The 26,947-nt window shown below is 39.9% G+C and overlaps 2 protein-coding genes across 4 annotated transcripts; one reads left to right on the forward strand and one right to left on the reverse strand.

The window, feature by feature from the left end:
* Positions 1-819: 819 nt before the first annotated feature.
* ankef1b (ankyrin repeat and EF-hand domain containing 1b) lies at positions 820-11,138 on the reverse strand. Its single transcript, XM_036592655.1, has 9 exons — positions 10,769-11,138; positions 8,922-9,121; positions 7,717-7,866; positions 6,647-6,770; positions 5,705-6,539; positions 4,867-5,093; positions 3,838-3,998; positions 3,339-3,467; positions 820-1,013 (listed from the first exon to the last, which is right to left on the reverse strand). Exons 1-9 carry the CDS (start codon positions 11,136-11,138, stop codon positions 855-857), a joined length of 2,355 nt encoding a protein of 784 aa, XP_036448548.1. The 3' UTR covers positions 820-854.
* Positions 11,139-15,901: 4,763 nt separating this feature from the next.
* On the forward strand, positions 15,902-26,524 carry khk (ketohexokinase). 3 transcript variants are annotated; one of them, XM_036593325.1, is made up of 9 exons: positions 15,902-16,104; positions 17,045-17,161; positions 18,676-18,810; positions 19,380-19,514; positions 23,117-23,189; positions 23,773-23,919; positions 24,087-24,175; positions 24,821-24,978; positions 25,992-26,524. In XM_036593325.1, the coding sequence occupies exons 1-9, from the start codon at positions 16,007-16,009 to the stop codon at positions 26,078-26,080; spliced, it is 1,041 nt and encodes a 346-aa protein (XP_036449218.1). In that variant the 5' UTR covers positions 15,902-16,006; the 3' UTR covers positions 26,081-26,524. The 3 variants fall into 3 exon arrangements, with proteins under 3 accessions (XP_036449218.1, XP_036449220.1, XP_036449219.1); XM_036593327.1 differs by lacking the exon at positions 19,380-19,514 and having other exon boundaries at positions 15,903-16,104; XM_036593326.1 differs by lacking the exon at positions 18,676-18,810 and having other exon boundaries at positions 15,907-16,104; positions 25,992-26,511.
* Positions 26,525-26,947: the final 423 nt, after the last annotated feature.

Raw genomic sequence — 26,947 nt, forward strand, 5'->3', positions numbered from 1 at the left:
TAACTGCCACACATTTAAGGTGGAATGGAAAAATTAAACTACGGCTTCCTCAGAGAACAAGAGTAAGCGCTTCTTCGAGTCTCCATACTTAATAAACTCCATTATCACAGAATATTATAGTGTTTTTATCGACATGTTGATTCGTATGGGATTAATATAGTCTGAGGTTATTTTTTGGCTCGTTTTATAAAAGGTAAAAGGCGCCAGAATCTTTACAGATGCAGGAGCGCACAGTCGGTAAAAATGACTGACCTGACTCATTCGGACGGGACTAAAATGACTGAGAAACGCTGGTAATAATTACATTGCCCACCTCCTCGTGTACAACTAATCCTGCATGGAGAGACTGGAAGGCTTATTATTCAGTAACTAAAGGGAACTCAGTGCAAACTGGCTGAGCTATTCTTGGGTTATAGAAGTGTGTAATAAAGCTTTGGGCCTGCTGGTGGGCCCTGGCCCTTTAAGGGTTTAATGCTTAGTCCAGTTGGATGTCCAGCTGGCCAACCACTTTGACCTTCTTAGACCATTAAAAATATAGAATATAAACAATGAAACACCAGCTCAGACCATCTGAAACCAGCTGCACGGGGATTCTTACATCTCAAAACCTGTGCAGTTGAATCACTGTCAGATAAAAATGGGTTACAGTCAGTTAATATTCTATGCTGCGTGTGCTGTGCAGACGGGTGTAAAGGGAATTGGCACAAATGTTTTAGTAATATAATGTTCTTCACTCCATAGAAAAAGCTAGAGTCTGTGCGCCTGACTGTGTGGAGCTGTATGGTTAATGAAAAGTTGGTGTGTGAGTGAGAGCTACACTGACTCTTCTCATCATTTATTCTGCTTATTTCTCATCATCCATTGACTCCTGCCAGCTCCAGAGTCTTCTGCATGATGTTCTTATTGAAGGGCATGACGAAGTCCTTAAAGTCCACTTCATGAGTCAGACGCTTCCTTCTGTCCACCCTTCTCTCCATGTGCTGGGCGGAAGTAGCCAACCTCCGTCCCCACACCTACGACACACATACAGAGAGTGAAGAACATGTAGACTTTATTCGAGGCCCAGTCCCATTTCTTATTTTTACCCCTTCCCCTGTTTTCGAGTGTTGCCCCTTGGAACTGAGTTACAGGGTAGTGGTTGAGATCTTCCTCTGAAATGGGACCCTCAAATAAAAAGAGCATCACTTCATTAACAGCTACCAGCGCTGCTCTGTAGGCGACCCTGCCAGTCTGCAGTGACAGCAGAGGAGGGTAAAGTTCAGCTCCTCACTGCTGGGCTTCAGTTACATTTAGGGCATCATATGCCTTCAAAGAGGGGGGCAATTATTTATTATCACCCACCCCTAATTCTTCAGTGATATGAAGCTGAAGTCAGATATTCACCAGATTCTTGTTCGAATTTTCCCGTTCCACCTTAAATGGTGCAGCAGTTACATTCTGGGGCCTCAGACATCAGAACTCCATTTAAGGTGGAATGGGAAATTTAGCTAGCTACCGAGACGTTAGCATACTGGTAGTGATTTTTTTATACTTGCTATGAAGAAAAGGACCAAAATACACTGAAATGGCATTAAACTAAGATAAAACGATGGTTATCGTAATTTTTAACAGAGAAAATTCTCACATTTGTGGGTGTCTTTGGTCTCTTGTGCTCCATCTTGCTGGCTTTTTCTTTTTTCTCTTTACACTGTTTAGAGTGAGTCTCTGAAAAACCCACCTTGGCATTGCAGCATGAAGGTCACTTTGGGGTCATCTTTATGATGCAGCACCCTAGCCCCTCTTTCGTAAAAGCATGCCAAAATAAAATTCCTTTGTTTTTGCTTGTGCTGCCTGACATTTGAGGAAGGCAGTGAGTTGAGCTCTTTGAAAACTGCCTTAAAACCTCTTATTGACCAGGGTATATTTTGGTTTGTCCATCTGTATTTCCATGACCAAATCATAAGGCACATTATTCAGTAACTGCATGCAATAACTGTAAATTTTATTTATTTATTCATTTTTTTGTAAAAGCTCCCCTCAGATGAACAGAACGTGTTTTATGATCACACATATTGCTATATGCTTACAATTTACTGCTGAAAGCCAAAAATCTTAGACGCTCTTTGTATTTTTTTATAAAGTAATGTTTACAGAGCAGATCACTGAAGAGACGCCATCTGTTTATAGTTTATAGCCCAGATTTGTGGAAAAATGGGTCGACTTTCAGTAGAAAAAGAAATTGTGAGTTCAGCTTCTTTTATTATAAGGATTTAAAATTACATCACCATCTATTTGACTGGAAAGAAGACAGTTACAGCCTCATACGACCCCCACCTTTAGAATGTAGCTTATGAAATATGAAAGTTATGAAGAATATGACAAAGTGTGTTTTGGAACCACCGGTGGTCTCAAGGAGTTGAAAAGGTTAATTTGCACATTTTTTATTTAAAGGTTTTCAAACACAAAATCATGCCAAACTATTTTATTATAATTTTATAAAACTCAGTGACCTTTTGTGGTAGTTTACATAGTCAACAGCTGCGTCATCTGTAATTTTGAGCGTTTTGGAAGCAAAAAAAACGAAATGAATTTTCTATGGATGCACTGAAAATTGTTACACATAAAAGAGGTATTGTTGAATAATCTTATGTGTGTCATGTTTTTATTAAACTATTTTTTTGGAAAATAATGGACACAAAAAATGCACATCATATCAATGGCCCATATAACAGTGTTGAACTTTTAATAGTGGACTTAATTTCATGCAAAGCCATTTCATTGTGTAGCAGTGTTAGCTCTAGTGAAATAGATTTAGATCTCACCATTCAGAGGATTCGCTGACGTGTGGGGAAAACGTGTTGGGTCTACTAGCTTAAATCAGCAAAATATGTCACTAAAAACAGCTGCAGCCATCTGGAAGCATATATGTTATCCATACAGTGTCAGAATCACAATCAAGTCTATTAGATTGTTAGTTGAACTCCACGCACTTTGAGGCAAGCATGTGATGATTCAGGTGCTTGAAATATCATCAATAAAGCACAAAATAATCTCTTTAAGAAAGTGTCATAATTGGTTATTTTGAACAACAACCAACGACCGTCAGTAAGGGAAATTCTTAAACTCTGGGAGCTCTGAATCTCTGAGGTTCATAGCAGTTAGATAGCATTGTGGGTAACGGTGCAGTGTGATGGAGACTGGAGTTGAAAAACACTGAACACTGTTTTTTTCCTCTAAAACATGATTATAGTGTCTCTCCTGATAAAAGTGGCTACAATTTGCTGTAAATTAAACTTAAAAAGTTTTATTCATGTTCATGTTGCTCTTATCGCTGAACTATTCTGTTGTAAGTGACTCACAGTTTTCGGTACAAAGCGGATGTCGAACTTGTCAGTGGAAGCTGGGATGGTGCTCTGGGGGTTCATTGTTATGATGTTCTCTTTCAGGTTCACTTTCTTCTCCAATGTGTTTGGCAGAGCGGGACCCACCTGCAGCACACAGAGACGGTGTATCAATCACTACTGACTGGAGACAAAGACAGTGAAAGAAATGTTGGTAACACTTTACTGTAGGGTACAGTTCATAAGGCTACATGACACGCTTATCATGATAACTGACATAGATCTGCATAAATGTTTATTAATGCTTTTTCCAATAGGCGTCATCTGTCATAAAGGCTACTGTGATCAAAATTGGCAAATGTAACCTTTATAGCGAATAACGCCAATTGGAATAAGCATTAATAAACATTTATGTAGGATTATATCAGTTGTCATGACAAGCTTATGTAGGTGTCATGTAGCCTTATGAACTGTACCCTACAGTAAAGCGCTACCGAAATGTTTTCGTCAGTTTCACCTTCACCGCTAAGGGAACGATTGGTTTCAGTTTTGGAGACTGTTTTCCTCCTTTTCCTTTCTTGCTGTCTTTGCACTTTGGCAGGCTGTCGAACTTCATTTTGACCAAGTCAATGATTCTTTCATCTCCGTACTGCCTGGCAATGTCCAAGCAGTTTTGCTCTGCGAAGGAAAACATATGTTGTGGTCACAGATGTGCACAACAGAGCAAAAGTACAGAAGCACGTATTAATTCAAAGAAATGTTTTGACATCTAGTTTGACATTTTTCCAAAACAATGAGTGCGTTTACATGCACTCAATAATCCGATCACAATCTGATCATTCAAATGGTCATGTAAACAGCACACTCTGGTTTCTTAGATCGGACTAAGATCTAGAAATCTGATAAAGAGGCTGGATTTTAGCTCAGTAATCAGATTTCTCAGTGCTGTAAACTCTTACTCTGATTTCTTTCGGATTTCTCAGTCTGAGCGTGTGTGAAAACAAATGGCTATACTAAAAATAAGCAGCAGCGTCGCCGCAAAACACTTTTGGAGCGACACTGAAACCAAATACATGCTTGAAGAAATTAGGGATCTAAATATTCTTCATCTTTTAGAAAAAATGTTTAGTCAGTTCAACCTAAAAAACATTGCCCTGGCCTGAGCAATATTGTGGCAAGGGATTAAGCATGAAGTTGGTAAGGTTGGGTAGATTGACACCAATTTAACGGCATGAGATCTTGAAACAATACCCGGGAAATTACTAATAATGTGAACAGACATGTAGATCACAGCTGTGGAATGTTTCTGTGATGCTTTGTATGTATCTTGTACGTGATCCTATAGAGAAATGGCAAGTCAAGTTTTCAGATTTTGCTAAAGAAGAGCACTGAAGGAGTTCACACAGAGGATATCATACGAAGACAGTGTTTCCTCCAAACTGTTTGCCTGTAGTGCATGTATATGACAATGGTACCACATACAGAACATTTCAGTTGGTATTTGATTAAGAAAATACACCAACAGTCCCTCACTCTGGTCTCGTACCTTTCTTATTTTCAGCCTGTACTTTCGCTCCAGCTTTGATGAGGTAATCCACACAGCTGATCCTGCAGCTCTCTATGGCCCTCATGAGTGGAGTGGCTCCATTTAAAGCCACAGCGTCCACCACAGCACCGGACTGTACCAGGAGGTCAATGATATCCACCTGTCCAGTGTGGCAAGCATGGTGAAGAGGGGTCCAGTTAAACTGATCACAGGCGTTTACGTCGGCCCTGTACATTGGTAGAAGGGGGTAACAGTGTTATCACTGCAAACACAGCACAGATTACCCATAGATTCCCAAATTTCTAGACACAAATTATTCCCATCAGACATGAGGGTAAAATGGTATTAATAAAATAAAAAGGGTAAAATGGTATTAATAAAATATTTAAAATTTACTTAAGTTGTTGATTATGGCTCTTATTGAAAGTGTAGGGACATTCGTAAATAACAAGCCACAGTTATGCATTTTTATCATGTAAATGATTTACTGGGAAATATTGATATCTATATCTCTCCCTATCGCTTTCTCTCTCTCTCTATGTAAAATATATTCAAGCTTATTGTTAAATATCAGGAATTAAAGGCATCTATTGAGTACTTAGGTTGATATCAGTATTGGCACTCGGTATCGGCTGATACTTGAGGATCAGGCATCAGTATTGAAAAGGAAAAAGTGGTATCGCTGCAAACCTAGTTGTATCTGCACATTCGGCCCAAACCTGGCACAAGACAAGCTATTTTGTCAAGCCCTGTGAAGCTAGCAGGCCCCTAGTGGACATTAGATTTTTGTGATCGCATTATTTGTCGATAAATGTGAACTGGGCTTTGGTATTCTTACCCCAGAGTGATGAGGAATTTTGCTATCTGGTAGCTGCCGCTGCTGCAGGCCGTCATCAGGGGTGTTTTGTAGAACGGATCTTTGACGTCCACAGGAACCTCCTGGCTGAAGGCCAAGCAGAGGGACTCGAAGTCTCCGGTTTTGATGCAGTAGTTGATGTTTGTGTAGATTTTTTGTGGCTCCTCGAGGTACCAGGCCGAATCGTCCTCCACCGGATGGCTCGGAGGACAGTCCCTGTTAAAGCGCTTGGTGTCCGTGTACTGCTGATAACTTTCAATCATGAAGTTTGGTGGTCCACCGTCCTCTCTTCTGGGCATCAGCTCAGGAGGCACGGTGCAGATGGGCAGAGGGAGGACAAATTTACCTTTTTTCTTTCCTTTGCCTCCCTTTCCAGCCTTCTTCTTTTTGGGGGCGTAGGAAGACAGGATGAACGCTTTCTGGAGGTACGTCAGGCCCTTGAAGAATTCGTCAACGTTGATAACACCCTCTCGTTTCTTGTCATGGTCCATTACGATCTTCTGTAGGTTGTCCTGGTCTACGGGTGCACAGTGCTCCTGCAGCACAGACACAAACACATCCCTGGAGATGTTCTCTAAAGGTCCGTCTGCCTCTGCCGCCATCTCAAAGGCTTTTCTGAGGACGTTCTCGTGCTCACAGGACCAGTCATGCAGCCTAAGGGCCCAAAGTTCATTGGGGTTATTGGCTTCCGGTTTGGAGAACTTTGCGTGGAGTCTCTCTGCCTTCTTCAGCTCCTTCAGAGCAGCTTTGTGGCCGTTATCCTTCGCAATCTGACGAGGAACCAGACCCTCCAGGTTCTTCAGTTTTGGGTTGCAACCTGTTATTAAAAAGATTTGCAATATATTTTCACATTTAAGCCTTAGCTTCATATTCTTCTTTGCACTTTATCTATATATCAATTACCCCAGGATGGTCACAGCTCACCTCTCTGAGCCAGAAACCTGCAGCAGTCCGTGTATCCGCCAGCAGCAGCCAGGTGGAGGGGTGTGTTTCCATTCAAATCTATAGCACTGAAGTCTGCGGAATTGGCAGAGAGCACCTGGATCACCTGAATAATTAATGTAACATTATTAGTCAGGATTAATCGCATTAGCTAGTGTAGTTATTGTGATTATTTGCATTTCTGGTATAATGCTCCAATTGCTCTAATACGGCTTTAAAGAGTGGACAAAATAGGCTTAATAAGAACGTGAGCACTACTTTTAGTAATTCAACTTGAATCTGAATGTAAAATCACTTGCGTGCAGGTTGAGCATGAAAGTTTCCAATTTTCATCGCTGACGTCCAGTGAGAGCAACAGTGTCTGCATGTTTCAACCAAAGACTGTCTATACAAGTTTGAATTCCTTGGTCACAATGCATGTTTTGTAGATGAAGTGAAGTTTTTTTTTAGTATTTGCACCCGAAGGTACAGTAAAGAAAGCAGAATACGAAGAAAGAAAACAGCAAAAAAGAGAAAATGTGCAAGGAAAGTGAAAAAAGCCCAGAACAGGCTTGTACAAAGTAAAAATGTATGAAATTAAATAAAATAAAAAAAACAAACAGACAAAAACAATCACAAAAACCACAAGCACAATGTTCTACATTTAGTTTGTTAGTATGAGAGCAGATAAGTTTTTTTGAGACAAGTACAGTTTCCAAATAAAAGGTCCTCGATGAGAGAATGTAGAATAAAATACTTAAATATGGCATTTTCTGCATATGTTACTGCACACATTTTATTTATTTATTTATTTATTTATTTGCTTGCTGATTTTAACATATTAACTTAAAATATAAAACATGCAAAATCTTTTGTACTGGCCAAATTTATTTATTTTCCCTGAATGTGTTAAAGTCAGAAATTAAACAGTAACGCTGTATTAAAATGTGCAGAACTGTGTCTCTGTAAAGGATGTTTAACATATTTACACTCCGAAAATCTAAAACATGGAATTTGACCAGGGAATTCAAAGGTTTGCATACGACTGTGATCTTTAAATGATCCTCTCGTGCCTCAAAGAATCCTCCGTGTGCTGCCAGGTGTGCGGCGTGGAGTCTCTTCTTGTCGACGGCGTTTGGGTTCCCTCCTCTCTGCAGGATGGCCCTGACCAGCCCCACCGCCCCAAACCTTGCCGCCTCCATCAGGGCCGTACGGCCAGTGGCCTGCAGGAAAAACACCACCTAGTTATCTCCAGAGGATGGACAGGGGCACTTTTATCATCTTTAAACACTTTTTTGTCCAGTGGGTTTTGTCCAGTTTTGTCCAGCAGGATTTAAGCCAAAAAGTTCAAGTTTGTCCAATAGGAGAAGATGGAGGGGATATTCATACCAGACGACTCCTACTTAATCATCCACCCACACATCCTGTATTCATCATTTTAATTTTAGAGCGGGACCCACATTGATAGAACAGCTGCAGTCAATGTACTCAAATACATCATTTTCATACGAACAAGATACAGTTTACTTCTGGCAACAATCGTGGAGATGTAGGATCAATATCTACTATGAATTATTCAGTATATACTATTAATATTGAGTGTTTGCCATGAATTATTTAGTATCCTTTTTAGTAACTATTTAGTATTTACTATGAAGTATTCAGTACCTACTCTGAATTATTCAGCAACCACTATGATTTATTAATTAACTACTATGGATTATTCAGTATCTACTATGAATATTAAGTGTTTGCCATGAATTATTGAGTAACTACCAGGATTTTTTCAGCATCTACTTTGAATTATTAATTAACTACTATGAATTTTTCTGCATCTACTATGAATTATTAACTATTATAAATGTATCAGCATCTACTACAAATTATTCCGTATCCACAATTAATTGTTCTGTCTCCTCTATAAAATTAACGTGCAAGTTCTGTATTTAGGAGAGTGAAGAACTCAAATGTGGACCCACATACAAGTTGGCAAATCAAGGCTCCTAAAGGGTTCTTGGCCTGGACATACAGTTCTAGGTAAAAACATTAAATGATATAGAAATATGGCTACATTATGGTTTAGGTCCTTTAAACTTAAAAAAATGTTCTTTACACTCGCATATCTCGTTTACAAAATGTATTCCACAGAACAATCCACCGTAAGGTTCTTTAAGGACCCAAAATTGGTTCTTCTATGGCACTGCTCCACAGAACCTTTTTCTGACACCACTGTGGGGTTTCAATTGTTAAAATGGTGTTAAAACTCAAAAACTCGCACCTGATCTGTGGCGTTAGGATCAGCTCCTCTCTCTAAGATACTGAAGCACATGTTCTCACACTCGTCTGCGTGTTCACAGGCCTGCAGGAACACAGGCTTTCCAGTGTTGGAGATGTTGTTGACGTTTGCGTTGCTGTTGAGCGCCACCTGCAGGCAGCGTGTGTGCCTCTTAGTGGGAAATATGCAGTAGAACAGCACTCCTGCAGAGTAACAGTGCATATAACAGAGAACACAGAGCAGAACATCATTACAGTTATCAATACTAATCAGGATAATTTTGAAAAAGCAGAATATTATCTCCTCAAATGACATTTAAACACAAACACATCAGAGATAAGACAATCCTTTATTAGTCCCACAACAGGGACATTCTTAGTGTTACAACAGCAAAGGGAGAGCAAGACACTCAAGAAAAGAAAAAGAAGTTACAAGAAGAGAATAAACAAGCAAGTAATTAACCTTCATAATTACTTAACAAGGTTTTTTACAGTTTGTCACTTGTTACTAAATAGACAATATATATAAAAATATATAAAGATAAAATTATAAACTCTATATATATAACTCTAAATAAATAAAAGCTAAAATATTTACACTGTAAGGAAATTTACCTGAATTTCACATAGAGTACAGAGTATAGCTGTACCTTGTAAATGATCTGCCACATTATGCTTAATTGTAATGTATAAAGAGTTTTAAAATGTATAATTTTGTCTCAGCTTTTCTCCATTATCTTTAATTTTTTACCTAGTTCATAAATTCATAGGCTTTTTTTAAAAGATATATTTATCATTATTTTTATTAACAATAATAACAACTCTACTGAACTCAAAGACATTTTGTTGGCATGAACATGTTAAGTTACAGGGCTGCCAAAGCATTGAATCTTACACAGGCTTATATAAACAGCACTATTTTGACTATAAATTTATATTTGCCACAGTTCAAAATTCACACTGATGAATATTAATAATCGCTGTTGAATATTAATAATTGCTGGTTCAGTATAACTTATACCGCGTAAATTAAAATGTTATAAACTAGACACCAAAACATAAACCAATGATTTATTCAAAACAAAGTATTTGGGGAACAGCAAGAAGTTGTGAGATGGCAAAAACAGCAAACTATTTTCTTCTGACAAAAAAAAACTAAACTAAAATAGCTTTTTGATTAGTGAAGTTCATTCTTACCACTGCATGACCAGCAAACACAGCTTTGAACAGCTGTTCACACAGAAAATCATCATATTTATCATTAAAACACTAAAAAGTGCTGAACTGCAGAAAATATGACGATTCTTAATGTTCCTCACTGATTTTCAGACTTTGGGACTCATTTACTTTAAAACAATGGGATCTAACTGCTCACCATGTGGCCATGAGGGACAGGGATGCAGCCTCACTTCCTGCTCTAAAACCCACAGATTAAAACTCCTTGTATTTCAGTAGTCATGTGAAAAAATGGGACAGCATTTATCGTTTAAAACTTAAACTCATCTAAATCTTTTAGCATCACTTTAAAACAAATCAAAAAAATTTAAAAACATTGAAAAAATACAAAGAATTATTATTTTCAAGTGTAAATTTAATGGTTAGGGTTTCACAGCTCCCAATAGAAGGTACCCTATGAATTAATATTTAGCTTATTACTATTTCTATTAATGCCTCAGGTTTAAATAGATCATATCATAATCCTTGTAAACGTCTAAGATTTAAATACTTAATTGTTGTGTAAATACTTTTACACAACTGTAATAGTACAGGAGACTAATTCAGTAAAATGCTCCAGGTACATTATATTACAATGTGCTGTTATTCTACTCACAGTGGAAAACACGAGCTCACCTTTCCCCTCACTGTCCACCACGTTCATATCAGCATGATTTTGGGCCAGAAGGGCCACCATACCGTCATGGCCCAGTTCTGCGGCCAGTATGGCTGGCGTTCGGCCTCTTTTGTCCTGAATGTTGGGGTTTGCCCCCAGGCTCAGCAGAAACTGCACCGTGTCCAGGTCGTTGGTCAGTGCGGCGAGGTGCACGGCCCCGTTCCCCTCGGCCGGTTCGGTCAGGTTGATCAGGTTTTGGACCCCGAGGCGAATCAGCTTCTCTATCTGTGGTTTATCTCCCTCTCGCACAAACTGCAGGAGTTTATAAACCTGAAGAACCTCCAGACGCCCCTCAGCCACCGCAGGCTTCACAAACCCTCCAGGAACCATCTGTAGAAGACAGAAGAGGAACCAGAACTCTGAGTTTTGCATCAAGTTCTTGGCACATGTGTTCTAGATCTGCAGCGAACTGCTCAGATCACAGCAAAACTTGGGTCAAACCATGTAGGGCAGATCTTTGCGTTTAATGTCTCACACTGCATGAAGACTTGGCCATATACTACTATATTTTGATTAAAGGGGAATTCCACCCATTTTTCAAAATTTCTCCATAACTAAGGGGTTAGAATGTAAGCAGCGTGGTTCAGGGTGGTTTGGTGTGAAACGCTCTGTTCTAGAGAAACTTACTGAGTCAGAACTGTTCACAGTGGTGGTGATAGGAACCAGACGTCCACCTCTAAAAGCTCCCTCACAGAAAGTTCCTACATGAAATGGTTATGAATTCACTGCCTGATGACTGAGACACTGTTTCTCTCTCTCTCTATGTGTGTGTGTGTGTGTGTGTGTGTGTGTATATATATATATATATATATATATATATGAGTTCCAGGCGCCACAGGAGCTCGTCCCCACAGTCATGTGTAAAGGGTGAGGCCATATTTTGAGGTAAAAAGCCTCTGTTGTTCTGCAATTTTAGCTGCAATAATCTATACATGACTATGAAATATATGAATTAAATGACAAAGAAAACAAATGCCAAATAAATATTATAAAATATATAATAAAAGTCGTGTCACTGGTGTTACCGCACAACAAAAAATCTCTTATTTTGAAATAAAAGTCACACTAACTCTATTCTGAGGTAATTGTGAAAAAATAGAACACAAATGGATTAAATTACATATTTTAGCAACCATTTTGTAAAATACATTTTTCATTAAAAATGTCTCTGGTGTGTAACACCAATGAGGATCAGTAACACCAGTGACTCTTATGGATCTTTCTCTCTCTATATATACATCATCATTGTTAACCTCTTAATCCAGCTAGGGTCGTGGTATATATACATATGTATATAAAATGCAAAGCAAGAAAACCCACTTTTTAACATCTTCAACATTCCATATAAAAACTCTCGTGTAGGTTCACTGGTGGCTTTGGATAGTAAATAAAATGGTAGAGGTGGACGTCTGGTTTCTATCACCACCACTGTGAACATTTTTTTTCCAGTTCTGTAGATCAGAGAATTTGCCAAACCCCTCTGGATGACTTTTTTATCTCTTAAATATCTAATTTAGTACAATTCCCCTTTAAAGCCTGCTTTCCTGACTTTCCTCCCTGGTTTGTCTCTTGTTTTCCAATCTTGTTTGATCATTATCTCACCTTGCAGTGCAGTTGAAGATGTTCCCATTTGAAATGACACTGATGAAGCTCTGTGATGAGGGGCACAAGCCCAGTCGCCTGGTCTAATAAGCCCAGACAATCCAAAGACTGGAAAATAGCCTAGAGCAGTGTTTCTCAGCCCTGGTGCCCTGCACTTTTTCTCAGCCCTGGTCCTGGAGGCTCACTGCCCTGCACTTTTTAGTGTTTTCTCTGCTCCCAACACACCTGATCCAATTAATCGACTCATTACCCATTATCGAGTTAAAGTGGCTGCTGAAGCAGGAAAAGCACTCAAATGTGCAGGACAGTGGGCCTCCAGGGCCAGGGCTGAGAAACACTGGTCTACAGGCTAAACAAAATCAGACTAACCACCTGCAGATGTCTGATTCTGTGCTGGTATAAACAGAATGTGCTGCTAGGAACACAGAAAACACAAAAAGATCCCACATCTTTAAAGCATGTCATGATTTGGCTCTGTTTGAAGCCTTCAGGGCCAAACGCTGCAGGATCTACTCACCCTCAGAGGTCAGAGAGTCAGAGCATTCAGGCTTTCAGCTGCTTCAGTGTTCAGAGAGGAATCAGAACAGTTTCTGGCAGATTAGTCCTCCAGTGAAGGTGCAGCAGCTCAGCGGCGTGTTTCCCATCATCTCCCAGCAACAGTGGACCGCACCAGGCTGACCTCCTGCTATTGATACGGTCATCTATTGTTCGCTGTGCGTTCTGTTTGACATACAATGGACCTAATCAGCGTCATGTCACAACAGGATTTTCTACTAGTCCTGAAAGTTATTTAACCAAGACAGTGGAAAAATAAAGCTTTCTTTATAACTTAACGACCTTATGTGGTCAATTCGTGTCATATAATCATGAACTTACATCAGCCACACTTCACTGCAGGGTTAATACAGAAATATTCCCTTTATAAGAGTGATAAAGAATTGATCCAATTAGGAGTTATAATAACAACGATTATTAATTTAACTGTCCTTGGTCATTTAATGGTCACTCAAGGGCATCTAACTAGGCTAATTAGCTAACGTTACCCTGCTTTGTAGCTTAGTTAGCTTGCTGGCTGAAATGAAACGACATAATAGTGCACCGTTACGCACACACAAGTGTCTATATTTACACGGAAACGTGTGTAAAATCAAATCATCTTTAATTTTTCTGTCGAATTTGAAAATGTGAGCAAAAAGTTGTTCTGAGCCCGCTAGCGTAGATGCTAATAGCGTTAGCCAGCTTCTTAGCTTGTCGAACTCTACAGAGTAATACTTATAAAAATAGCGACCAGCACATCAACACACCGCCCTACTGTACATTCTGGTGAACTTATTAGTCGTGTAATAGTGTTTGGTGAATTAGTCGTGTAATAGTGTTTGGTGACTTCATCTTCATCTGGAGGAGTAAAGAATTCGCTAATGTGTCGTTAGTTTGGGCTGGGGTGGCTAACAAACACAGAGGATCCAGTGTGGTTAAAACTGCTGATAGCAGCTGCTTTAAAAAGCTGGTCGAATATCAGTAAAATACATTTCATACTCGGGTACATTTAACACTGCGGCTTCAAACACAGCATGGTTTTACAGTTTTTGACAAAGTTTTATCTGTTATGTTTTTATTTATTGTAAATCGGGCCGTAAACTGAGGCGCCACTCTGACTAGACGAGACTGGTCCACCCAGAAGTACAGCCAACCTTTCTGTCTAACAGTCTGATTCGGTCTGTAAGAAGAGAAAACAGACCTTTACTCTGTTATTACAGCCCCACCCAGCAGTAGAGACGGTTCTACGAGCGCATGTGCAGCAGTGAAATAACATGAGATGAACAAATGCGCTATATTTCCCTACAAGTGATAATAACAGCATAATTTTACAGCTTTTTTTGCTCCTGTTCACAACTTACTTAACGTTGTTTCTGAGAGTAAATGCTGTTTCTAGTTGTATTCTATTCAGTTACTTAACCTATGTGTGTATATAACGTTACGTGTGTAAATTAATGTTCTCTTTTATTTACCGTTAAAATGTTAGCTCATTAGAGAAGTTGTGCTTTTTCCCCATATCGAACTAAAATATCTTACCTAGAATTTTATTTGTGCCGTGCTATTTATTTATTTATTTATTGGCGAAATGGAAATTTGTTTGTTTTTGGTCAGCCAACCAATCACGGCACGGAGAAAAGGCCGCGCGGTTTCCATAGCAACAACAACACACCGAGAAGCACAGATTAGCATCCTGCTAACCGGGCCTGCATGCATTTGGAGATTTTTTTGGAGGTTTTCTTCCGACAACAGCGATGTATGTATACACACACACACACACACACACACACACACACACACACACACACACTATATATATATATAATGCGAAAGTATAAAACAGCTCAAAATATTGTAAGATTGTATCAGAAAACTGCAGAATTACCGCTCTGCAATGTCTTCCAGGTTTTTCAGACGCTAGAGGGCGCTCCCGAGTGAGTCCAAAATGAATGGGTTGATATGGAGCTTTTGGGCAAAATCATAGTTTATAAATGCTGAAACATTTTTAATGTAAAATAATAAATTAATTTCCTGAACACAGAGCAGCATAAAACATTTTAACACTGCTGTTATATTTTTAAGAGCTTTTAAACTCGAGTTATAGGAATTTAAAACGGCGCCTCATGTACGTTCACGACGTCAGTGAGTGCGAACAGCCAATGAGCTGCTCCGCTCGCCAATCAATCATCACGCTCTAGCAGTAAAGCCCGCCTCCTGCTGCCCAAAACTCGTTTGCTGTAGAATAAAGGAAACATACAGGTGAGATTTCTTTGCTTTTTTAGTGAAACCCATCCTTCTACTGTCTAAAACTAAATGAAAGTTCTGGTTCGGTGATTAGAAACTGAGCACCATTTATTCCCATTCATTGAGGACTCGCTCGTGGGCTCCCTCTGCTGTTTAGCAGTCCTGTTTTTGATATAACGGGGGGAATAGGAAGAGGCCAGACTCCTCATAAACCGGCTCTGATAGTGTCTTACAATGACTTAGTATCACAAATAATAGAGTAATATTAAACAAATAATAATCAGGTGCTGGATTTTATTTTTTATTTTAAGTGGAGGGAAAGGGCTTCCATACACATTTTTCACATGACAGGCGAAGGAATCTCTTTAATTTTAGAAACTTTCTTGTTACTTTGTGCTGTTTTATGCTTTTAAGATAAAAATATAATTAATACATAAATATAAATAATGAGAAAGTAATGACTTAGCATCTCAGTGGCATAGCCATTCACTTAATCATGAAAAAAATAATTAGGTGGTAGGCTTTTTATTTTAAGTGGCCATAAAAATGGTCAAAAGAAAAGATAAGAAAAGAAAAGAAAGAGACTTTTAAAGTAAAAATGAACGCAGCTCGCTGGAGCTGTACCGGCGCGCCCTCTGGCGGCCATTCACGGCCCTACATAAACACATCCGTGAGGCTTTCGTCTGTGTTCGGTAAAGATCGGAAGCCGAATCTGACATGTTTCTCGCTGTAGTGCCACCAGTCCGGGCTAAACCTGCAGAACCATCCCCTTATTGCCCTTCGCTCTGGGTCCACAGTCCACCGGGACTGACCACAGCATGGAGCAGACGGACAAAAAGATCCTGTGCATCGGCTTGGTGTGTCTGGACATCATAAACGTGGTGGATAAATACCCGGAAGAGGACACGGACAGCAGGTTTGCTGCAGGTTTACATAGTAAAACGGTTTTTATTGCTTTTCTTGCGCCGCCTGCATTGTGGAGTGAACAGGTCAGAAATGCTGAGTGCAGAGTCGAGCTGATGCAGCAGTCTGTACTGCATTCTGCATGCTGTGGATGCATTAGAGTAAACTCAGACTGTATAGACCAGAAGCAGGTTTACAGACAGATTCTCCAGTTAATGTATCAGTATCTACACTCACTGTCCATTTTATCAGCTCCACTGACCCTGTAGGAGCACCCTGCAGTTTTACAGTTACAGTAGTCCATCTGTTTCTCTGCATACTTTGTTACTCTGTTCTTCAATGGCCAGGACCCCCACAGGACCCCCACAGGACCCCCAAAGGACCATCACAGTGCTGCTGGAGTTTTTAAACAGTGTGTCCACTCACTGTCCACTCTATTAGACACTCCTACCTTGTCGGTCCACCTTGTAGATGTAAAGTCAGAGACGATAGCTCATCTGCTGCTGCACAGTTTGTGTTGGTCATCCTCTACTCCTTCATCAGTGGTCACAGGACGCTGCCCACAGGACGCTGTTGGCTGGATATTTTTGGTTGGTGGACTATTCTCAGTCCAGCAGTGACACTGAGGTGTTTAAAAACTCCAGCAGCACTGCTGTGTCTGATCCACTCATACCAGCGCAACACACACTAACACACCACCACCACGTCAGTGTTACTGCAGTGCTGAGAATGACCCACCACCCAAATAGTACCTGCTCTGTGAGGGTCCATGGGGGTCCTGACCACTGAAGAACAGGGTAACGAAGTATGCAGAGAAACAGATGGACTACAGTCTGTAACTGTAGAACTACAGAGTGAAACTGTATGGTCAGTGGAGCTGATAAAATGGACAGTGAGTGTAGAAGTGACTAATGAATGAAGTGGCTGATCGGTGTATTTGTGAATGCTGGTAGGTGTTTATCCCAGCGATGGCAGCGAGGAGGAAATGCATCAAACTCCTGCACCATACTTGCCCTGCTGGGGGCGCCCTGCGCTTTTATGGGCTCTGTAGCTCCTGGACCTGTAGCTGAGTAAGTAGCATTTATACAACCATGACTTCTGTTTTATTTGATTGCTCTACATTTCTATGTTTTAATTAGATCTCATAGAAAATCTTTGTGTCTAAAAATGTGCTATAAGAAATGCATATTATTATTATTATTAATGTTATTATTATTATTATTGTTATTATTAATCTGCTGATGCAGATTATCTGCCCTTCAGATTGATGGATAATAGTTCTATATAGCAGCAAAAAGGGTTCTTCTATTGTGACAAGTTTGACATCACAATAATAACAGAACCCTATTTGGTCCCATATAGAACCATATACAAAACATTCTCCATCAGTCTGAAGAACCATTTCACCGTGCAAAAAACCATTTAAGCATGAATTGGTTTTAAATATAACCATTGCCTTTACTAAAGAACCCTTTTTAAGGGTATATCCGGCATTAGAGTTACGGAGAAAATATAACATTTATTTCTATAGGGCTACAAATGCAGTAAAATGAATAGAATACAGCCATTTAAAACTGTAGTACAGCCTTTTTTAAATATCTGCAGATGCCAATATGATTTTGATATCATCATGTGTACTAATCCTAAGTATCATGTCAAAATATATGTGTCACCAGGCCACTGAATTGTACAGCACTGGTAGTAAGTCATGGTAACAGCACCTGTGATGTAACCTTCACTTAGCACTAAACAGGTCCAAAAACTTCTGGAGTGCAGGGTTCCCCTTTAGAACCACAGAGGAACTGTCACCATTTATCAGCATAGGAACTTCGAGGCTGACATTGGCTTTCTATTCAAATTTTCAGTTCCACCTTAAATAGTGCAGTTGTTACATTCAGGCACCTGAGGCCTGACTTTTCAGTTCCACCTTAAATGGCGTAGCTATTGCATTCAGGTGCCTGAGTCCTGAAATTTCAGTTCCACCTTAAATGGTACAGCTGTTACATTCAGGCACCTGAGGCCTGAAATTTCAGTTCCACCTTAAATGGTACAGCTGTTACATTCAGGCACCTGAGGCCTGACTTTTCAGTTCCACCTTAAATGGCTCAGCTGTTACATTCAGGCGCCTGAGGCCTGACTTTTCAGTTCCACCTTAAATGGTGTAGCTATTACATTCAGGTGCCTGAGTCCTGAAATTTCAGTTCCACCTTAAATGGTACAGCTGTTACATTCAGGCACCTGAGGCCTGAAAGCGCCATTTAAGGTGGAACTGAAAATTCTAATTAGAAACTGGTGATTAAGATGTCATCTTCTCTTTTTAGAGCCCAAATTGTTATACCTATCATACAGAAATCACCACACACCTCTGATCATGACCCCTTTTAAAGCTAGACTCTAATCTGGGGCTGTGATACTCTACACTGTTGACACTATCATTATATTGCACTATTATTAATAACCACAGTGCACTTTAGTCATCCATTCCTCGTTTCCTGCTCTTTGCTCTTATCATATTCAGTGTTGATTCTCACTGCACAAGTGTCTTTGTTTGTATGTTTTCTTTCTTAATGATTTATTCTTTTAGCTTCATCTTGAATGACTTTAAAATGTGCGAGATTGACATCTCTCTCCTTCTGGAGCACGCCGAGTGCTCCTTTCCAGCATCTGTAGTTATCAGCAACGAAACCACAGGCAGTCGCACCATCCTGCACATGAACAGGTTTGTGAGTGTCTGAGTGAGAGATCTGTGGGGTTTTGCATTTGTGCATTTGCATATTGTTGCTGTCAGAGCAAAACCTCATAACATTTATGTTTGTTTTTTTTCTCATTTTTTACATTATTTGGAAACTCCAGCTGCTTTTTGCATTTCAACAGGCTGTTTATGTTACTGTGCCTTTAAGACTGTTATGCAAATGAGCTCTGCTTGGATTTGCTTACTCTGCAGATTAAAATTGAGAAATTAAGAATATCAATGCGCACAGCAGGTTTTCAAGCTGTCTGAGTTACGAGGTTTTCTACTGACGGCGACTGTATGTTTTTGCTTCTTATGTATGCTTTATCACTATATCACTGCCTGCACTGTGCACTAGGTGGCGATGTGATCACTAACTGCCCCTGCAGGGGGTTGTTTGTGTCCTGAAGCAGGTGCATGTTTGGTTTACATTCACAGGTTCCATTTAGAAACCGGCCTTTTCCTCTCTCTCCACGTCCGTCCACCTGTGGTTCAGAAACGTCCAGTACCCATGGTTCTAAAGACTGGACCGTGTGCTTCTCTCTTTGCTGTGCTAGTTTCATCGTGGGTGATTTTGTCCGGCGTGGGGTGGACGTTTCGGGCGTTACGTGGCAGCCGTGGGGCGAGACGCCGTGCGCTTGCTGTGTTGTGAGTCCCAGCGCGGGGTCACGCACTGTCGTTCTCTCAGACACGTAAGGCTGGAACGCCGGGTTTCAAATATCACCTGACCATCAGATTCAGTGTGTGATGACCGGTCCACTGCAGAGGCCTCGAATGCATCGAATACTAAGAATGTTATTCTGGGCTCAGATAATTGATAAATGTGATCAACAAAAACGTTTTGGGTCTTTGCTGTGCCTTTAAAGGGGCCATACTCTACAAACACTCCTTATATCCTCTGTATGAATAGGTGAGGCTAAACTGCTGTAGGCTGAATGGGTGGGGCTAAACTGCTATAGGCTGAATGGGTGGGGCTAAACTGCTATAGGCTCAGTGGGTTGGGCTAAATTGCTGTAGGCTGAATAGGTGGAGCTAAACTGCTATAGGCTCAGTGGGTGGGGCTAAATTGCTTTAGGCTGAATAGGTGGAGCAGAGCTAAACTGCTATAGGCTGAATGGGTGGAGCTAAACTGTTGTAGGCTGAATGGGTGGGGCTAAAGTGCTGTAGGCTGAATGGGTGGGGCTGAAGTGCTGCAGGCTGAATGGGTGGGGCTAAACTGCTGTAGGCTGAATGGGTGGAGCTAAAGTACTGTAGGCTAAATGGGTTGGGCTAAAGTGCTGTAGGTTGAATGGGTGGGGTTAAACTGCTGCAGGCTCAATGGGTGGGGCTAAACTGCTGTAGGTTGAATGGGTGGGGTTAAACTGCTGCAGGCTCAAAGGGTGGGGCTAAACTGCTGTAGGCTGAGTGGGTGGTCATCTGGAAATGTGTTCATGGCTGTGACATCACAACCATGATGAATTCAGACAAAAGCAGCTTAATTTCCATGTGTGGACTATATGTCTGGTAGAGTGAACCTTACATTTTGAGACTCTTATTAAAGGAATGATGTATGTATCATGTGAAGTTCTGTTTTCTGAGATGTGGCCCCTTTAAAGAGCTGCTGTTTAAAGTCCCTCTGCAGTGGCTCTGTAATAATCAGACTAATTCAGGTTTAAAGTAGATGGCATTAACAAATCATGGCTTCCTGACCCACACGGTGACCCTGCATGCAGTAATTGGTTGCATTCGTTCGTAATTGAACTGTACATGATTTCATTGTAATTCCAAATGTGATAAGAATTGGATAAATTCTAAGTATGTATATGATAATTTAAACTCTCTGTCGAACACAAAAGCACATGCAAATAGGACTAATGTAGCTGCCTAGTTAGTAAAGTTACACGTACTAGGTATGTGTAGTCATCAAAGGGCCCATACAGTTAATTTTTTTGTATTTAAATTTTATTGGTTGAGGTTTTTGTGGTTTTATGTCATTATTTGTGTTTAAATGTGGAAAATGGTCATGTAGAGTTAAACTGACTGCTGACCTTTAGGACTGATGTATCGCTGTTGTTGGAAGAAAACCTCGTATCTGCACTTTTGTTGCCTTTCAGTTTTTGACATAATTTGAAAATGCCTTTTGCTCTTTACATTGTGTGTAAATTTCATGATGAATGGACTAAAAGAAACGACCCAAAGTGACTTGGAAAAAGATTCTGGTTCCATTGACATACATTAAAAGAAGGTTTTTTCCTTCTCCTGTAAAGTTACTATTTTGGAGATACAAGGTTTTCTTCTGACAACAGTGATATGTTAATTAGCTCTGTTCTGATTGGCTGCCCTGAATTGTGCCTCATTCAAAAAGCTGCCTGGGCTGAAACACTCCTTGTAACTTCAGTGTGAAAGGACGGGGCTAAACTGCTGTAAGATAGATGTAAATGCTTTTATGACATCGCAAGAACAGTTCGTTCAACAGCAGTGATTTATAAATCCTCTTTGTCTTGCGTTCAAACCAAAATAATACAAATACAAGATATGTAATGTTTTATTTTATCAATTTAATTGTTTTTTGTTTTTTTATATTTTATAGTTTATTCTGAAACTGATGCCAACACATTACACAAAAGTTGGGACATGAGCAATTTAAGACTAGGAACATTGTGAAATTTTCAAAAAACATCTAAAAACAGGCGATGCAATCATGCTTGAATATAAAAGGAGCATCCAGGAAAGGCCTTTATGGGTCGAGACCACTTTGCCAAAAATACATCAGCAAAAAATCCAACTGTTTAAAAATAACACAAATTATGTACTTTGCACAGTGAAAGTCATATATCAACAACGGCCAGAAACGCCACCAACTTCTCTGGGCCTTCACATCTGTGAAAGCACCATTATGGCTGATCACGATTTGGAACAACATGCTGCCTTCTTGATGCCGTCTTTTTCAGAGACGTCCATGTTTATTTAAAAATGACACGCCAAGAAACATTCTGCACGTGTTACAGAAGCATGACTGCGTAATCAGAGAATGCGGGTGCTAGACTGACCTGCCTGGAGTCCATGGAGTTAAAAACTGTCTCCCATTGAAAACTTATTGAACTCAAAATATGATAACAAAGGACCTGTAAACGGCACACCGGACAAACTGCGCTATGCGATGCTTTTTGTTTGTGGTTATGGGAACCAGATGTCTGAGGAGTTTAACTAAAAGCTCCCTCACAAAAACTTATTGCATGAAATGGTTATGATGATAAATGTGATAAAGTTTTGGTCTAAGACATTAATTAATTTATTTTAATCAATTCATGGTAGAAGGATACATGAAACATGATCTAAGGTAAAATAAAAAAAAGACTTTATTTCAGATTTTCCACTATTTTCCATCATCAACATTCCATATAAACTCAGAAGACTCGTGTAGGTTCACTGGTGGTTTTGTTAGTAAATAAAATGTCTATATTTGTGTTGTAGTCATGGCGACCCCTGGTTCCTATCACCACCACTGTAAAGACATCTGAACCATTTCACACCAAACCTCTCTGAATCTCTCTGATTACATCTCACACACTAAACTATGGAGAAAATTAGAAAAATCTGTGGAATTCCCCTTTAAGGGCTGTTAAAAAGGAAGCTAATACAACACAGAGGTAAACATGCTCCTGTCCCAACTTTTCTGGAACATACTGCATATTGAAGTTCATGCAGTAAAACATCAGATGTTGTGTTTTGTACTGTTTTCAGTTTAAAACAGCTCAAACAGAATTTACTAATCACTGCTTTCATTAACATTTCACACACTGACCCACATTTTCTTTGGAATTGGGTTTGTATATTAACTCTTATTTTGAAAAATTTGGAGAATTCAGTTTTCTGTGATATGGGCCCATTAAAGCTTCTCCCAGATTTTGCGTTTTTCTCGTTTATTCTGACTGAAATTTTTGTCTGAAGTCGTGAGGTCGCCTGTCTCAGAGCTTATCAGCATTTGTTCTGGTCTGATTGATTCGGTGCAGTTAAACGGCGACTGGATCGTCCTTTGTTCTTTCAGATATCAGCACTGAGCTGATTCACTGCAACTCTTTCTAATACAGGAGAAGAATCACAGCCAGGATTACGCAACGAACACAGAAACGTTTTTCTTCTTGCCGCAATAAAGTTACATAAGTATATAGTTTATAGCGTGGTTGGTGTTGTTGATTATCAGAGAGCAGTCGTGCCGGCTGAATGCAGAGTGAGTGTCTGTTCAATGGACTGTAAAGGTCACAGTAAAGAGACGTGTGGCGTAATTTCTCTTATCTGCTCTCTGTCTGATCAGAAACCTGCCTGATGTGACAGCGGAGGATTTCTCAAAGCTGGACCTGAGCCAGTATAAGTGGATTCACTGGGAGGTGAGATCAGACTGTGCACTTTTATCTAGAAATGTTCACATTTTACTGAAGACAAAGCCAGTCATTCACCATCAAAACCACCAGTGAACCTACAGGTGTCTGCTGAGTGTTTTTATGGAATGTGAGTGGTGGGAAAATAGTGGAAAATCTGAAATAATAATAATCCCTCCTCCATGTGTGGATTTAAGACCAGAAAACCTCATCAGAGCATCACTTTGTGTCACCATTTTTTGCTTACTTTTTTCTTTTCACGTCTCTGGGCCACTTCACGACAAGCCTATCAAAAAGAAATAAAAGTTTGGATGATGTGGCGATTTTAATTAACTTTAGCAGTTGTGGGCTACTGGTGTTCCTGCAGCCCCAGCAGCAAAATTTATTATCATCATTATTTTTATTATTATTATCGTCCAGAGGGGCAGCCCAGCAAAAGAGGGCAGATGGGCTGTTGCTCGGGCAACTTTAGACCTTGTGCACATCCCTGTATCAGATGATCAGATCTAATTAATAGGCCTGGATCCAAACCTGACAGGGCTGCATTTTGTCCCAGCTGGTTAGCCGTAGCTCATTGTTTGTGCCTCTGTAGGGTCGTAATGCAGAGGAGCAGGTGAAGATGATTGAACAGGTGAGGGAATATAACAGCAAACAGGACAAGAACAACCAGATCACCATCTCGGTGGAGATAGAGAAAACCCGAGAGCCGCTCTACCAGCTTTTCCCTCACGGAGACGTGGTAGGACTTTCACCATGTTAGTTAAAGGACATGTTATTTATACATACTGGTTGAAAACACTGTTCTCTGAGCGTCTCCACTGAGAGATTGAAACAGATTTCAGATTGAAACATGTAGCTTTATGATTTACTTCATAGATAAATGAGTTTTATGCTTCTGTTGTGCAGGTTTTTGTCAGTAAGGATGTGGCTGTACACTTTGGGTTCCAGTCAGCCGTGAGTGCTCTGAAGGGTTTTTATAGCCGAGTGAGGAAAGGGTAAGTCACACTGACAAACAAGAAAATCAATAAAAGCAATATTAAACCATTCGAATAAAGATAAACTGTACATCAACAGATGCACAATCTGCAAATGTACACCTACACAGTGCAGCCAGAAGGTGGGTGTTTCTAATAAAGTGGCCAGTTAGTGAATATACAAGGGTGGTGTTTCTAATAAAGTGGCCAGTTAGTGGAAGCACAAGGGTGGTGTTTCTGATAAAGTGGCCAGTTAGTGGAAGCACAAGGTAGGTGTTTCTAATAAAGTGGCCATTTAGTGAATATACAAGGGTGGTGTTTCTAATAAAGTGGCCAGTTAGTAAATACACAAGGGTGGTGTTTTCAGTAAAGTGGCCAGTTAGTGGAAGCACAAGGTGGTTGTTTCTAATAAAGTGGCCAGTTAGTGAATATACAGGGTTAGTGTTTCTAATAAAGTGGCCAGTTAGTATATACCTCAACCATGTATACAAATTATGCATGCAAGCAAATGGGCCCTGTACAGAGGCGGCCACTAGATGACGCCAATGCTCTATGAGATTTATCACAGACTTCAGTGCTGCCACATTTATAGTTGGACTTTCCTTTTCTTCCTTTTTGCTCTGCAGAGCTAAATATATTTATGCAAGTTTAATATCAAACTTCCAGGGCTGTGCTGATCTGTGCCTGGGCAGAAAAGGGTGCGGACGCGATGGGTCCAGATGGAGTTGTGGTCCACTCTGATGCTTTTCCCCCTGAGAAAGTTGTAGACACACTCGGCGCAGGGGACACGTTTAATGCATCCGTCATCTACACTCTGTCAAGGGGTAATCCTGCCTGTCATGTATGATATACATGCATACATACATATACATATACATATATATATATACACACACACATATATATATATATATATATATGCATATGTGTTTGTGTGTGTGTGTCGGAAGAAAACCTCGTATCTCCATTTTTGTTGTTTTTCAGTTTTGGTCATAATTTGAAAATAACTGTTGTTCTTTACATTGTGTGTAAATTTCATGATGAATGGACCAAAAGAAACGGCCCAGAATGACTTGGGGGGGAAAAAAGTCTGGTTCCATTGACTTACATTAAAAGGAAAGCAGGTTTTTTCCTTCTCCTGTAAAGTTACCATTTTGGAGATACAAGGTTTTCTTCCAATTCCAATATATATATATATATTACACATTTTGATCCCTTTACCCCAAATAGTTCTGGAGCTACAATGGTAATGTAGCTAACAAGTAATGGAAGCTAATAACCCAACAATTAGCATGGTGCTGACTGTTTTTCTGTATTATCATATGCTTGTCTCAAGCAGTGTGTTGTTGTTCAGTTCTCCCTAATAGACCTGATTATGTGGTTACACTGTATGACAAAGACGGAAACTCGACACGTCGTGTGTCAGTTCTGTTGCGGTTATGCAGAGTCTTTTAGTGCTGTTTAGAAAAATAAGACAATAACTTACAAAAGTAGGTTTACTTAATCATCTAAAATGGTTGTATTTGAAAACATATAACCTAATATAAACAAAAGTGCCAGTAATTTGAATTATACCATGATTAAATGTTTGCCAATACCACACACTTCTAGTTACGAGCATGTTTAAAGGCTTTTTGAACAACACCGTCCTGCTTAACACACAGTCCGCATATTTGCAGTATTCAGAGCGAGTCCTGTTTAGGGCTCTGTTTTAGCTTTTCCTGACTGAAGCGTTAATAAACTACCAAAATCTTTCCACTCTTAAAGCAGGCCTTTGACTTTGTGCCATATAACTGTGAAGCGTCAGCTTAAATCTGCTCCGTTCTCCTTTCTGCAGGGGGGAGTCTACAGGAAGCGCTCACATTTGGTTGCCAGATTGCCGGCAAAAAGTGCGGTATCCATGGATACGATGGGATTCTGCAGTGAACGTGGTGCAAAAGAGAAGAACAGTGATGCAGAACAGATCCTAAACTCAGGACCTTCTGATTAAATGAAGGAAGCATGGCTGTTAAGCGTGGCCGTTAAAGCACGGTCGTCTTACTGTGGAAGCCTTACATTGCAGATTTCTCGCTCAGCTGATCAGTATCTGTAGATGATTGAATAACAGTGAGTTTATGTCTAGATAATTAAGGTGGACCTGCTGTTTTGGATGGTCATTGTAATTCTAACTGAGCCGGTGCTCTCTCTAATTCAGACTGTGAGGTTTATAATGCTAATATAATTACATAACATAATGTAATAACATTACTATTACTGTAATGGCATTGTAATTAACGTCATGTCTGTATTCAAAGATGGCAAAGAAATGAAAAGTGTGGATTACATGAGCGAATAAACAAAAATGTATGTGTTGCTAATCACTGCACACCACTAACCTTCTCTGTTGTGGAATGGAACCATTCACTGCACAGTTACACACTGCAGATTCATACTGGATTAAAATCACTCCACAATTATTACAGTCAGTCTGTAAAACTACACACTGCAGATTCATACTGGATTAAAATCACTCCACAATTATTACAGTCAGTCTGTAAAACTACACACTGCAGATTCATACTGGATTAAAATCTCTCCACAATTATTACTGTCAGTCTGTAAAACTACACACACTGCAGATTCATACTGGATTAAAATCACTCCACAATTATTACCGTCAGTCTGTAAAACTACACACACTGCAGATTCATACTGGATTAAAATCACTCCACAATTATTACCGTCAGACTGTAAAACTACACACACTGCAGATTCATACTGGATTAAAATCACTCCACAATTATTACCGTCAGA

This window comes from Colossoma macropomum, unplaced genomic scaffold, assembly GCF_904425465.1.
Source record: "Colossoma macropomum unplaced genomic scaffold, Colossoma_macropomum, whole genome shotgun sequence".
Taxonomy (NCBI): Eukaryota; Metazoa; Chordata; class Actinopteri; order Characiformes; family Serrasalmidae; genus Colossoma; species Colossoma macropomum.

Coding starts and splice junctions, on each gene's coding strand:
- ankef1b (XM_036592655.1), bottom strand. CDS start 11,138: ATGGTTCCTGGAGGGTTTGTGAAGCCTGCGGTGGCTGAGGGGCGTCTG. Junction 6,540..6,646: donor CAGGTTTCTGGCTCAGAGAG/GTGAGCTGTGAC, acceptor TTTTAATAACAG/GTTGCAACCCAAAACTGAAG. Junction 3,999..4,866: donor ACAGGCTGAAAATAAGAAAG/GTACGAGACCAG, acceptor TTTCCTTCGCAG/AGCAAAACTGCTTGGACATT.
- khk (XM_036593325.1), top strand. CDS start 16,007: ATGGAGCAGACGGACAAAAAGATCCTGTGCATCGGCTTGGTGTGTCTG. Junction 18,811..19,379: donor ACCATCCTGCACATGAACAG/GTTTGTGAGTGT, acceptor TTGCTGTGCTAG/TTTCATCGTGGGTGATTTTG. Junction 24,979..25,991: donor CATCTACACTCTGTCAAGGG/GTAATCCTGCCT, acceptor TCCTTTCTGCAG/GGGGGAGTCTACAGGAAGCG.